This window comes from Cervus canadensis, chromosome 28, assembly GCF_019320065.1.
Source record: "Cervus canadensis isolate Bull #8, Minnesota chromosome 28, ASM1932006v1, whole genome shotgun sequence".
NCBI classification, from domain to species: Eukaryota; Metazoa; Chordata; class Mammalia; order Artiodactyla; family Cervidae; genus Cervus; species Cervus canadensis.
In genome coordinates, this window is record NC_057413.1 from 35,377,447 (window position 1) to 35,390,270 (window position 12,824).

The 12,824-nt window shown below is 43.6% G+C and overlaps 1 protein-coding gene across 18 annotated transcripts in view; it reads left to right on the plus strand.

Annotated features, from left to right (window-relative positions):
• Positions 1–12,824, plus strand: part of DST (dystonin) — a 511,627-nt gene that overhangs the window by 310,359 nt on the left and 188,444 nt on the right. For 17 of the 18 annotated variants that reach the window (XM_043450645.1, XM_043450644.1, XM_043450646.1 and 14 more), the window contains 7 exons: positions 1,267–1,379; positions 1,475–1,581; positions 5,058–5,177; positions 7,722–7,817; positions 8,259–8,386; positions 11,350–11,443; positions 11,900–12,054. In XM_043450645.1, coding sequence (XP_043306580.1) covers positions 1,267–1,379; positions 1,475–1,581; positions 5,058–5,177; positions 7,722–7,817; positions 8,259–8,386; positions 11,350–11,443; positions 11,900–12,054 — 813 coding nt within the window. Of the gene's footprint in view, positions 1–1,266; positions 1,380–1,474; positions 1,582–5,057; positions 5,178–7,721; positions 7,818–8,258; positions 8,387–10,919; positions 11,232–11,349; positions 11,444–11,899; positions 12,055–12,824 lie in introns of those variants that run through there. The other variant, XM_043450660.1, reaches the window with a different exon arrangement.

Consider the following 12,824-nt stretch of genomic DNA (forward strand, 5'->3'; position numbering starts at 1 on the left):
CAGTAAATTTGGAGGACAAAGAAGTATATGATTCTTCCAGGTGCCAGATTAATTGGCACAGGCTCAGGAGTAGGACTTCCCAGCATCTCAGATGGTAGAGAATCCACCTGCCGTGCAGGAGATGTGGGTTCAATGCATGGGTTGGGAAGATCCCTTGGAGGAGAGCATGGACACCCACTCCAGTATTCTTGCCTGGAGAATCCCATGATGGGGGAGCCTGGCGGGCTTCAGTCCATAGGGTTGCAAAGAGTCGGACACGACCGGGCAACTCAGCACCCTGGAGTTCAGGGAACAAAGGGGGACATGAGGGCGGGGAAGGTGAGTGAGGGCCCCGGAGGAGGTGGGGCTGGATGTCTGCTCCCAGGGTGGGGAGACCTGTGCAGGGGGCTGCGACCGGAGAGGGTGTTCTGCGTGGTGGCACCCTGAGGTTAACAGTGCATGGGGCCTGATCTCTTCTCAGGAACACTGAGAAGTTGCCAGTTGGATTAGAAGGATACTGGGGAGGTAGTGCGGCTTAAATAGATGGAATGCGACACTCATACATGTTCTGATCACGGGCAATTTGTGGATTTTGCTGAAGTTTTATACATGAAAGTTGTTGCATTTTTCTACATTTGCTTTTGGGTCACAAAAGTTTCTGAGAGAAGTGAGTGTTGACTGAAAAACTGAACCATCTAAAAGGTGAGAGTTACACTTGGTGAACAAAATTGAGGCCTTAATCCTAGGACATGGCCTTTCAGACGGCTCTGAGGGACGGCTCTGAAGAGGCCAGGGGAGGCCAGGATGTATGGGGGCTTTGTGACAGAGACTACTTGATTAATTAATTAGAGAAAACAAGATCTCTTAAGGTAATGAATCGAGTGCTTTTCTGTGCATGGGAAGATTTATGCGGGCCTCTGAGCTCCCTGAGCTCCGTTCTTTGATCTGTGCCTCAGCTGCCCGGGGCCACACTGAGATGAGTTTGATGGTTTGATGATTTTGGGCTGGTGGTTTGACGTGTTTCCATCCTGAGTTCCCTCAGGGCTCATGGTCCAGGGGGCTGTAATGTGATGGCTGGGTGACTGCAGCATCCTTTGTTTACTAATACAATAGGAGGCACTCTTAGTTCACAGGAGCAGTGTTAAAGATTGGATGAAAACCTCTGTAGTTCAACACACGCTTAGTATTAAGATTTGCAGGAGTTGTTATGTCAATAAGTACACATGTAAATTTCATAATGAATTGGCAAGTGAGAAACGCCATTAACACAGCGTATGTTTTTCCTAGGCCGGACCTGATAGACATGAATACCGTTGCTGTTCAAAGCAACCTTGCAAATTTAGAGCACGCTTTCTATGTAGCAGAAAAAATTGGTGTTATAAGACTTCTGGATCCTGAAGGTGAGTGATTGTCTTGACCAGATGCTGACGGGCTGGAAAGTCTGATCTACAAGAATTGATCCGCATTTTGAAATAATTCATGTTGCTGCTTTTAGATGTTGACGTCTCCTCACCTGATGAAAAGTCAGTAATAACTTATGTATCATCTCTCTATGACGCATTTCCCAAAGTCCCTGAAGGGGGTGAAGGCATCGGGGCAAATGTGAGTATTGATTTTTCCATTCTGAAGTTGATAACTCAGAATTGACTGAATTCTCTGAGAGTGCTTTTTGCAGTCATATTTTTTGTTAACATGACTTAAAAGAAATTGAAGTATAGTAGATTTATAATGTTTTGTTAATTTATGCCGTACAGCAAAGTGATTCAGTTATCCATACATTTACATTCTTTTTTTAATGTTCTTTTTCATTATAGTTTATCATGGGGTATTGAATATAGTTCTGCTCATCCCAGCCTCCCCCTAGCTTCTACCCCTTGGTACCCGTCGATCTGTTCTCTGTGTCCGTGATTCTGTTTGTTTCATAGATAAGTTCATTTGTGTCATATTTTAGATTATGATACCATTCATATTGTATGGTATTTGTCTTTCTCTGTCTTACTTCACTTAGTATGATAACCTCTAGGTCTATTCATGTTGCTACACATGGCATTATTTCATTCTTTTATATGGTCAAGTAATATTCCATTGTATATATGTACCATATCTTCTTTTTCTAAAAAACTTTTTACTTTGTCTTTAGTCTCACATGAACAGCAGCAGGATTCAGCCATACACACACACACACACACACACACACACACACACACACACACACGTATCAATTCTTCCCGACTCCCCTCCCATCCAGGCTGCCACATAACATTGAGCAGAGTTCCATGTGCTATGTAGTAGGTCCTTGTTGGTTATCCATTTTAAATACAGCAGTATGTATCTGTCCATTCCAGACTCCCTAATTATCCCTTTCCCCATCCTCCCCCGCCAGCAATCCTAAGTTCATCCTCTAAGTCCGTGAGTTTCTTTGTTTTGTAAGTAAGTTCCTTTGTATCATTTCTTTTTAGATTCCACGTGTACGGGATGCCACGTGATATTTCTCTTTGTCTGACTTGCTTCCCTCAGTGTGACAGTCTCAGGTCCATCCATGTCGCTGTAAATGACATTATTTCATTCTTCTTAATGGCCGAGTAGTATTCCTTTGTATATATGCACCACATTTTCTTTAGCCACTCATCTGCTGATCAGCATTCAGGTTGTTTCCATGTCGTGGCTATTGTGAATAGTATTGCTGTGAATAGATGTACATGTGCCCTTTTGAATTAGAGTCCTGTCTGGGTGTATGCCCGGAGTAGGATTGCGGGACCATATGGTAATTATATTTTTAGTTTTCTGAAGAGCCTCCATGCTGTTCTCCGTGGTGGCTGTAACATTCCCACCAGCAGTCTAAAAGGGTTCCCTTCTCTCTGCACCCTCTCCAGCATTTATTGTTGACTTTTTAGTGATGTCTGTTCTGATCAATGTGAATTGATAACCTCATTATGGTTTTGATTTGCATTTCTCTGATAATTAGTGATGTTGAGCATCTTTTCATGTGCCTATTGACCACGTGTATGTTCTCTTTGGAGAAACGTCTATTTGGATCTTCTGCCCACTTTTCAATTCAGTTGTTTTTGTGTTGTCAAGTTGTGTGGGTTTACAGTCTTTAAATGTCAAATATTTTTTAATGGATTTGAGTTAATAGGCTACTCAATAAGTTGGTACTATATGTATTTTAATGGTACCATTCCACCATTCAAGTATAACTCAGAAACATTTCATTTCGTAAAGTAGGCTATTCAGAGTTGCATGTCATTTTATAAACAAAAGCTAGAAACACTCAATTTAGAGATTTTTTTTTTCTTTCTTAATGTGCTGCCATTTGACAGCCACCCAGTTTGCTATCCTTCTCTCTGTAGAGACTCTCTCACTTCCGAAATCACTTTCAAGTTTATAGACTTACGTGATCCCAGGAAGTAAGGTCACTTTGTGTTGTGTTCTGATTTGAAGGTGAGGCCCAGAGGAGGATGACTGGATTTTGCCAGACTAACAGGGCTTCTCTGTAGCAGGGCAGGATCTCGGACACGTTGCTCTGGGTTCTTGGTTTCGTCCCGTGCTCCTGGAAGCCTGCAGTGTATTCGCCGTGCATGTCATGCTGGCCCTGCTGATGAGCGAGCACTGTGCTTCTCTGGAGGAAGGACCCCCGCCCCACACGTGCTGTGCTCTTGGGGGACCCCCTCGCCTGGCCCCTCCACTCCTGCAGCTGCCAGCTTTATTCTGTCTCACCTTGATGATTCGGGAGCTCTCCCTTCGCTCTCTTGTGTCGCCTCCGGGTGCTCTGGTTTAGGCTTGCTCCTGGTCTCTCCTCTGTGCTCTGTCCTGAAGGCTGGTCCCTGAGCATCTTGCTGCCGAGCTCACCCTCCGCTCCGCCGTCCACTGTGACTCAGACTGGAGCTGCCCAAGAACGTGCCTGTGGCCGTTCCGCGCTCCTCCCCGCAGCCTGCACGCAGCTCCTCACTCCCACCGCTTCGCCGGGCTGAGGCTGTGAGCTTGCTTGTGGCCTTGCCGGCTCCCCTGATTTTCTGCTACCGTCATCTCTGCACACTGTCGGCACGTTGGCTTGGAAACCTCCCACAGCTCCATGTAGCTTGCAAGGCTCAACCCGGTCTGGGTGTACCGATCTCCAGGGCTCTGCATGTGTCAGCTCTTCCCAGCATCAGTCCCCACGTGAGCTGTTGGTGGTAACTGGGGCGTTCCTGTCTCAGAGTCGGTGCCCCCGTCCCATGCGTCGTCTGTCTGTCCCTCCCGCCGCCCACTCACAGCTCCTGCTCACTGTGTTTCCAGGCACGTCTGTGCTCACCTGACTTTTTATCTTGATGCCTCGCATAAACTACCCGCTTATGTTATTTCAACACTTCTTCAGTACTGCTCTTCATTTTGCATAACTGTTTATATTATGACTCTCTCTTGCCTCCTCGTCTAGACAGAAAATGCTTTGATAAAAGGGGTCATCTCTTAAAGTATTATATTTTATTACAGTGCTTACTTAGCACAGTGCTTTGAACATCTCAAATGCTTAATTGAAGAAAACAGTTGACAGTCTTCCAGTCTCCTTCATTTCAAAAAAAAGTTTGCTTAAGGAATATTGAATCCTTCCCACCATGTTCATTTCCTGTAGGTTTCATTCCTGTCAAATTTCCTGTGTATTACATAGTTCTCTGAGTTTCAGATATAAGGTAGACTTAGAAGGGCTGGCAGAGAAGGTAGCTCACCTGGCTTTTGCAGGTCATTACTCCCTTTCTTGACTGCCTGGGAAACACTCCAAATTGATCAGGGTGTTTTTTTCTGCTACATTTCAATGCAGCCTCAGAAGCGTTCTTAACATGGTGTTTCAATCAGCCTGGATCCTTGGATCAGAGTTGGCATTCCTTAGGCGAGTCTTACTGGTCAACTGTTGATAGCATGTTTTTAGAGCTGTTTAAGTGGACAGAATTGAGACTGGGAGGGGATGAAGAAAACCTTGAACTGGTCCTCTCTGTCCGGCTTAAAGACCTGCAGATCCACCCAGTGATCTCTGACCAGACTGTGTTAGACATGAATGTTGCCATCTACAGATACAGACCTTTTCTGCCATCTTCTCCTTGCAGGATGTTGAAGTCAAGTGGATTGAATACCAGAATATGGTCAACTACCTCGTCCAGTGGATTAGACACCACGTGGCCACTATGTCGGAGAGAACGTTTCCTAATAATCCTGTAGAACTCAAGGTCTGTGTCCCTACAGAAGTTAAGTAGGGTTAAGTTTATTACTAAACTTTAAAAAAATGCTGAAATGGGTCTATCATTTCAGAAACTGAAGAAAAATTATCCTTGGCAAGGTACCAATCAGCAGGCAAATTATGTATTTATTCATCTTCTATTATACAGAGGAAATGGAAGTCGACACTAATAGTTAAAACATCAGAGTAACAACATCTTAAATTTATAGTCCCTTCACTTTGCATTGTTGCGAGTTAATATGGGAGGGTCTCTGGAAGTGACATTGTGGTGTTATTTTTGGAACCTGGGAGACACCTGGAGCTAGCAGGTGGCCGGGGTAGGAGCTGTGTGGGAAGCTTGTGCAATACAAGGGTGGCCGGGTGTGTGCCTGTGGTCACATCCCGTTAAAAACTGCCTCAGAGGCTTCTGTGGTACAAGATGTACCTTCAGTATTTCACCATGAATTCAAAAGGACATACCCGACTCCCGGGGTAAATGAGTTCCTGGTTTAATAGAACAGGTGCTGCTACCTAAGAAACCGGGTCCATCTCTTTGTCAGAGACGTCACAGAGGTACTAAAAGATGGTGCAGGTGTATAAGCATTGAAAATAAGTTGACTCTTTTTGTCCCTTGGGATGTGTCATAGCAAAGTAGTGTACTTTATTTCAAGAAATAGCTCATGTAAATATGAACAACAAGGTCTAATTCCTTGAACTGTAGACATTGTTTTCCTGATTGGAATTGCAAGAATGGTTCTAATGCAGGAGGGGCCCATGCGCCTGTACACAGCCTCTGAGGAACAGCTTTTACGCACGCCGGCACGGGGAGTTTGTCCTTTTGGCACCAGGCTCCTTGGCGCGTGTCCACGTGGTGCTCCTTCAGGTCTTTCTGAAGCGGTTTTGTGTGATGTCTCCCAGGGTGGATGGTAACCTCTCCCGGCAGGAAAGCGTTCCTCCCCCTTCCGTGACCACATCTACTGTGAACAGCGTCAGCACACGATGGCATTCTGTGCTTACTCACCGATGAACATCCTGAAATGTTGCACTTTGGGTTTAGCCAACTTGTAGATTTCAAGTTCCACTTATTTCCACATGGATTCATTGTCCAGACATTTGAGTAAATTCATGCTGGCTTCTGATTAGTGCAGATGCTTAAATTATTGAAGAAGTTTGACTACACAGATTACTTGCTGGTGCCTGGGATAAGACATGATATAGGAAAAAAATACATCATGGGGAAATACCAAATATTGGGTTTGCCAAAGAGTTTATTTGGATTTTTCCGTAAGATATTACAGAAAAACCCAAAGGAACTTTTTGGCCAACTGAATAATTTTCTTAACCAGCGAAGCATTAAATGGACTCCTTCAGAGAAATGTCTCTCCTCGAATATTTGCATGGACTTGTTTTAAAGCAGCATGAATTAGGATGAAATAATCAGTGTACACTTACTAAATGTGGAGCTATTTTATCAACATAATTTTTATAAGCTCCTTGTTAATAAACATAATAAACATATATTTAAGAGAGTCCCAAATTAATATCTATAAATTGGATAGTAATTTAATTATATGGCTCAAACTTTTATAATAATAGCAGGAATAGGTAGCATCTTTTTTTGCTGTAAGATCTGCTTAATTTGGCCAGTGGGGCACTGAAAGCAGATTTTAGTCCTGTCTGTCTCATGAGAATTCTGTTTTCAAGGATAGACCATGAAATAGAGAACAATGCTTCCCACCCCGTTTTATGAGACTTGCATCAGATGATTTTTCCAAAAAGTAAAAGCTAAAGTACAGCATTTGCAAAGTGTATCTTTTAGAGGATGTGTCTTCTTATTTGGATGATGAGAGATCCTTAGTAGAGTTGTGGTTCCCTGGTGGTTCAGCTGGTAAACAATCTGCCTGCACTGTGGAGACCCGGGTTAGATCCCTGGGTCGGGAAGATCCCTTGGAGAAGGGAAAGGCTACCCACTCCAGTATCCTGGTCTGGAGAATCCCATGGACACAGGAGCCTGACAGACTACAGTCCACAGGGTCACAAAGAGTCAGACATGACTGAGCAACTAACAGACACTGTTGTGGTTTTCACTATCCAGATGCCTGGGCAGCATATGTTGAATCGGGCTCACAGCCCTAATCACATCCTCTTTAGATCCCTTAGATCCTGTTTACCAACTGGCTGAGAACTGGCATCCTTGATTGTCTATTTTATGAAGGAATGCCTCCCCTCGTGGCACAGTGGTAAAGAATCTGCTTGCCAATGCAGGAGATGCAAGAGATGCAAGAGATGCGAGTTTGATCTCTGGGTCAGGAAGATCCCCTGGAGAAGGAAATGGGAACCCACTCCAGTATTCTTGCCTGGAAAATTCCATAGACAGAGGTGCTTGGCGGGCTACGGTGCATGGGGACCCAAAAAGTCAGACATAGCTGAGCATACATGCCGTGCCACCCAGGGCAGGTGACAGAATAGAAAGTATTTGAAGTCATGATGTTATGTGATAATGAAAACAAATTTTTGAAGTTCAGCTCTTCGTTTATTTTCCCTTTCCTTTTAGGCACTTTACAATCAGTATTTACAGTTTAAAGAAACAGAAATTCCACCAAAGGAGACAGAAAAATCAAAAATTAAACGCTTATATAAATTATTAGAGGTAAGCAAAAATTTCCTTTTAATTGGCAAATGCCTCCTTTTTTAAAAACACTTTATTGGTGTAGTTGATTTATAATGTGTCAATTTCTGCTGCATAGCATGGTGACTCAGTGATATACCTCAGTTGTATATATATTTACCGTGCTGTGCGGTAGGACTTTGTTGCTTGTCCATTCTCTATATAATACAGTTTGTACCTGCCAGTCCCAAACTCAGTCCTTCCCTTCCCCCTTATCCAACCCCTCCCACTTGTCAGCCACAAGTTTGTTCTCTGTGTCTGTGATTCCGTTTCGTCGATAAGCTTTCTTGTGTCATGTTTTAGAGTCCATCTGTAAGCGATATCATATGATATCAAATGTAATCTTAATAGTCTGTCTTGATTTAAGAAACATAATTTTTAATGTCTTTGCTTCACATCAACTTTTTGTGCTGTTTTCTGTAGATTTGGATAGAGTTTGGACGCATCAAACTCCTTCAAGGCTATCACCCAAACGACATAGAAAAGGAGTGGGGAAAGCTCATCATCGCCATGCTGGAGAGGGAGAAGGCTCTCCGCCCCGAAGTCGAAAGGTTGGGGCGTTCTCTGCCCTGGGTGTCCAGTGGGGGGGTCCACTTCTGGTGCAGAAACAGCTTAAGCTTTGGAGACACGCCATCCCAGACCAATGTTAACCGTTTCCGTTTGCTTGTTTCTGTGACCTTGGCTCAGTCTTTCTGATTCTCCATTTTCTTATCTAGAAACTCTTCCACGAGGTTTGAGGAAGGAATCAGGGAAGTAATGTTGGAGGGGGGCCTAGTTTGGCGTGTGCAGGTTGCATCTCATATGGCGGTTACAGACTTAACAGGGGGACCCGTGAGAATTTCTCCAGCTTTTAAGTCACCAGAAGCTCATCCATACACAACATAGGTTAACCGTGAGCTTACCTTGTTTCTTGGTATGTTTTGGGCTACGGCCCTCTGCAGCACCTGGAGGGCACGTGGTGATCGCTGGTTCAGTCCCGCCCTGCCTGTGGGCCCGAAAGCATCCCTCAGCTTCCTCCTGTCTCTCCTGCCTCGCCAGGAGCCCCGGAAGGTCCCCTGGGTCCTCAGGAGGGGTTTGTTGGGCACTCTGTCTCTGTGGCCGTCCTTCCGTTCCAGCCTGAGCTGTGCTGCGTGGGGCTCGTGGTCCAAGTCCCCGAGGCCGGCCTTCTGGCATGGCCAGGGGCCAGGCCACCCGCAGCCCCCTTGCCCTCTGTGAGCCATCTCTCAGGAGCGCTGGCCTGCCCCTTTCCCAGCCTCCATGTCTGTGAGATCTCAGTACTGTCTGTTCCTGCGGCTGGATCGTCTGGTTCCTCCTCTCCTTACTCCTCATCTTCCTCAGACCTCAGCTCCAGTATGATTTCCTCCAGGAACTTTCCGAAGTCTGCCAGGCTGGTTCAGGTGTTTCCGTGTTGACCCTCCCGTTACATGTGGTCCTCCTTCATAGACTCATCTCGGTTGTAATTTATGCATTTCTCTGCGATTGCTTGAATGAGGACTGCCAGTTCCACAGAGTGAGCTCTAGTAACATGCAGACAGATTCCTGTGTTTGTGGTTCCTTGTACTGCCCACATCACCGGCTCTGCTACCCGGAGGCCCTCAATATACTGATGTTCTCTCCACCCACTCATAACTTCCACGTGGAAGAAGTGTGAACTTAATTCATTGAAGATCTGAGGGCAGGTCTGATTTGTCAGGCCTTTATGACATCATTTATGACACGCTTGTTAAAGCAGAGTATTCTGTCTGCATAACTGGATCCTTTTGAACCAGAACAAGTGTGAAATACCCAGGATGGACCTTTTAGGGAGGAGATAATTCTGGGTGGTTCAAATGAAATGCTCAGCTTCTAATCTGATGAAAGGATAGAAAAGGTGCCAGAGAAAGAAAGGGGGCAGAGTTGATTTTAGTCATCAGAATAGCAGCTGGATTTTAATTTATGTAAATAAAAGAATGCTGTGGTTAAGAGTTCAAGGTCTAGCAGCCAAGTCAGTCCTGGATGAATTATTAGCTCAGTGTTCATGTCATGTAACCTTAGATTCACTATCCTCTCTAAACTTCAGTTTCCTCATTTGTAAATAGGGTATAATAGTAGGAACCATATTTGGTGGTTCTGAGTATGTCTATAAAATGATTAGTTAATTTCCTGGCACCTAACAATTGCTTCAGAAATGTTAGATGCTGGCTATTATTATTTTGTGCTCTTCTGTTTACTGACTATATTTGACATGGCTCTCTCAAATTCCCTTCTAAAAAGGACAGTGTCTACCTCTAGTTGGGGAAGCAGCAGTTTGGCTTTGCAGTGTTGGGGATAGGAAAATATTTAGCATGGCTGATTCAATGCCTTCATTTTTCTTGAAGCAACAAGTTTTTTTGGCATTAAGTCTGTATTGCAAAATAATAGCTCTGTGGCATGGGAGTGTGTAAAAGGCAAATGAAAAAGAGCCAATGATCTTAGGCCAGGTAATAACCTGTAGAAAGGGAAAACAAGCACAGACAAATTAAATCTCCAAGCATCACACTGATACTCTTCTTAGCAATTTGGCTTTTAAAAGTAAAAAGTAACTTTAGTGAGAGTAGACCTAACATTCCTGGGAGCCGTTCCTGTGGGGGAGAAAAGATAATTGGACACTTTTCCAGTTAGTGTAACCTAATCAACAAAGCTGTGGTGGTTAAAAAGGAAAGATGCTTTGCTTCTTGTCAAATTTGTTTGCTTGTAGGTGTTTGTACCTACCGGTTTTTTAACCCTGTGTTGTTCAATATAGAGCTGGTTTTTCCAAAATGCTAGGATGAGGCTCTGATTGGCTATTTGTGTTCTTTTAGCGGATGATTGGTGTTGCCAGAGTGACCTGATTGTACTTGGGCTTCAGTGAAACATCAGAGTTGTTTTTGAGGTAGTGGCAAGTGAATGACTCTTGGTGAAAATATTTGGCAAGTCTTGTCCAGTGACGCCCCATCAGCCTGCCTTGTCCGTACATGTAGGGCTTTCGTGTAGGATACAAAAGGCAGACCTTAGCTAGCAAACCCATGGCTCTAGGCGGGATTCTTTTGAATAGTTATCACCGTATTATTTGCTGCGTGTTGAATATGCATGTTGGGGCATATTTAAGGAGCCATTAAAAGCTGTAACAGCCAGTCGCCTCTTTTCACCATTAGAAGTAGCACTTTCTGCAGACTGTGCTTTCTAGTCTCCTTTTAATGGTGGAAGAAAAAGCATCATTGCAAGGATAAAAATGCACAGCAGTAGTTACAGTTACCGGAGCAGTGATTCTGTGTTTACTAACACGACCAGCACTCGGACTAGTCTTGACTCAAATGAGAATTTCCTCTCCGTTCATTGTGGTCCAACCCTGATCAACTCCTGTATTAGCTTTGGCAATGAATCCTTTGATGGACACAGGTACGGAGTCCTTGGTGTAGGATTGTGGTTTTTCTTTTGGTGGGCCGTGTTTTTCAGGGGTGGCTAGCTCTCTGACTCCGGAAGGAGAGACTTTATTTTATTTTGTTTCTTCTTTTAGGTTGGAGATGTTGCAGCAGATTGCTAACCGAGTTCAGAGGGGCAGTGTCGTCTGTGAAGACAAACTGTTGCTTGCCCGAAATGCTCTCCAGTCTGTAAGTTCGTTTCAGGAGCTGCTGGAATTGCTGTAGAGGGGTCGGTACATTCAGATGAAATAAATCTTGTAGGCTTCCCTGGTAGCCCAGATGGTAAAGAATCTGCCTGCAAGGTAGGAGACAGGAGTTCGATCCCTGAGTTGGGAAGATCTCCTGGAGAAGGGAATGGCTCCCCACTCCAGTATTCTTGCCTGGAGAATTCCTTGGATAGAGGAGCCTGGTGGGCTACAGTCCATGGGGTCGCAAAGAGTCGGACACGACGAAGCGACTAACACTTTCACTTTCATGGCATGCGGGGTCTAGTTCCCTGACCACAGATCCAACCCATGCCCCCTACAGTGGACACCCCGAGTCCTAACTGCTGGACCACCAGGGAAGTCCCTGAGGCTAGTTTTTTGAAGCTTGTTTAATTAATTAATTAATGTAGAGTTAATATTGAATTGTTTTAAAATGCAGGATTCTAAAAGGTTGGAATCCGGGCTGCAGTTTCAGAATGAAGCAGAAATTGCCGGATATATCCTTGAATGTGAGAACCTCCTACGCCAGCATGTAATTGACGTACAGATTCTTATTGATGGGAAGTACTACCAGGCGGACCAGCTAGTGCAGAGGTAAGGGTGCCTCTTATTCCGCCTGTCCTTCTCTGCGACTGTTCCACGGCCCCGCGTCGAGAATGTAGAGTGTGATGAGTTTTGTGAAATATTTCTTAAGCTCTTTTTTGTTGAAAATGTGTGTCACATTAATTGTGTCATATTTCGGTGTGTTTAGTAGGTTTTGTTCTTTAAAGATAAATAATAGAAAAAAATTTTATGATACATATAGTATTTAAGACTGTAGTAGCTAACCTACAGTTGAAATATTCATGTGTGATATTTGAAAAAGGGACAATAATGAGGAAATTATCTTTTAAGTCAACTTTTCAGTTTTGTGTTTATCTTATGAAAATGCTCATAACAAAATATTGGGAAAATATGTATATAAAAATTTGTGTCTCTGAGAAGTGGATTTGGGGATAGGAATGGAGTATTTCTGGTAGTATATAATATATATTATGTAAATATCTAAATATATGATATATATATATAAGGCAAAAACTATGAATGATGCTTCAAATGAGTAATTTTGCTTTTAGAAATCTATAGTAATTCTAAATATAGAAAATATCTAAATAAACATAGGGAAAAAAGTGTCCATGTCAAAAATTTGGAATCCTGTGTGTCAAATAACAGGAGAATGAGTATATACTATGATAGTGTTGTAATTGTGTTCATTATAAATTACAGTTGTAAAGATCATATGGTAATATAGAATACTTATAGTACAACATTGAGTGAAAAAATTGTGATGTAAATTTTTATCAGTGTGACCATAATGACATTTT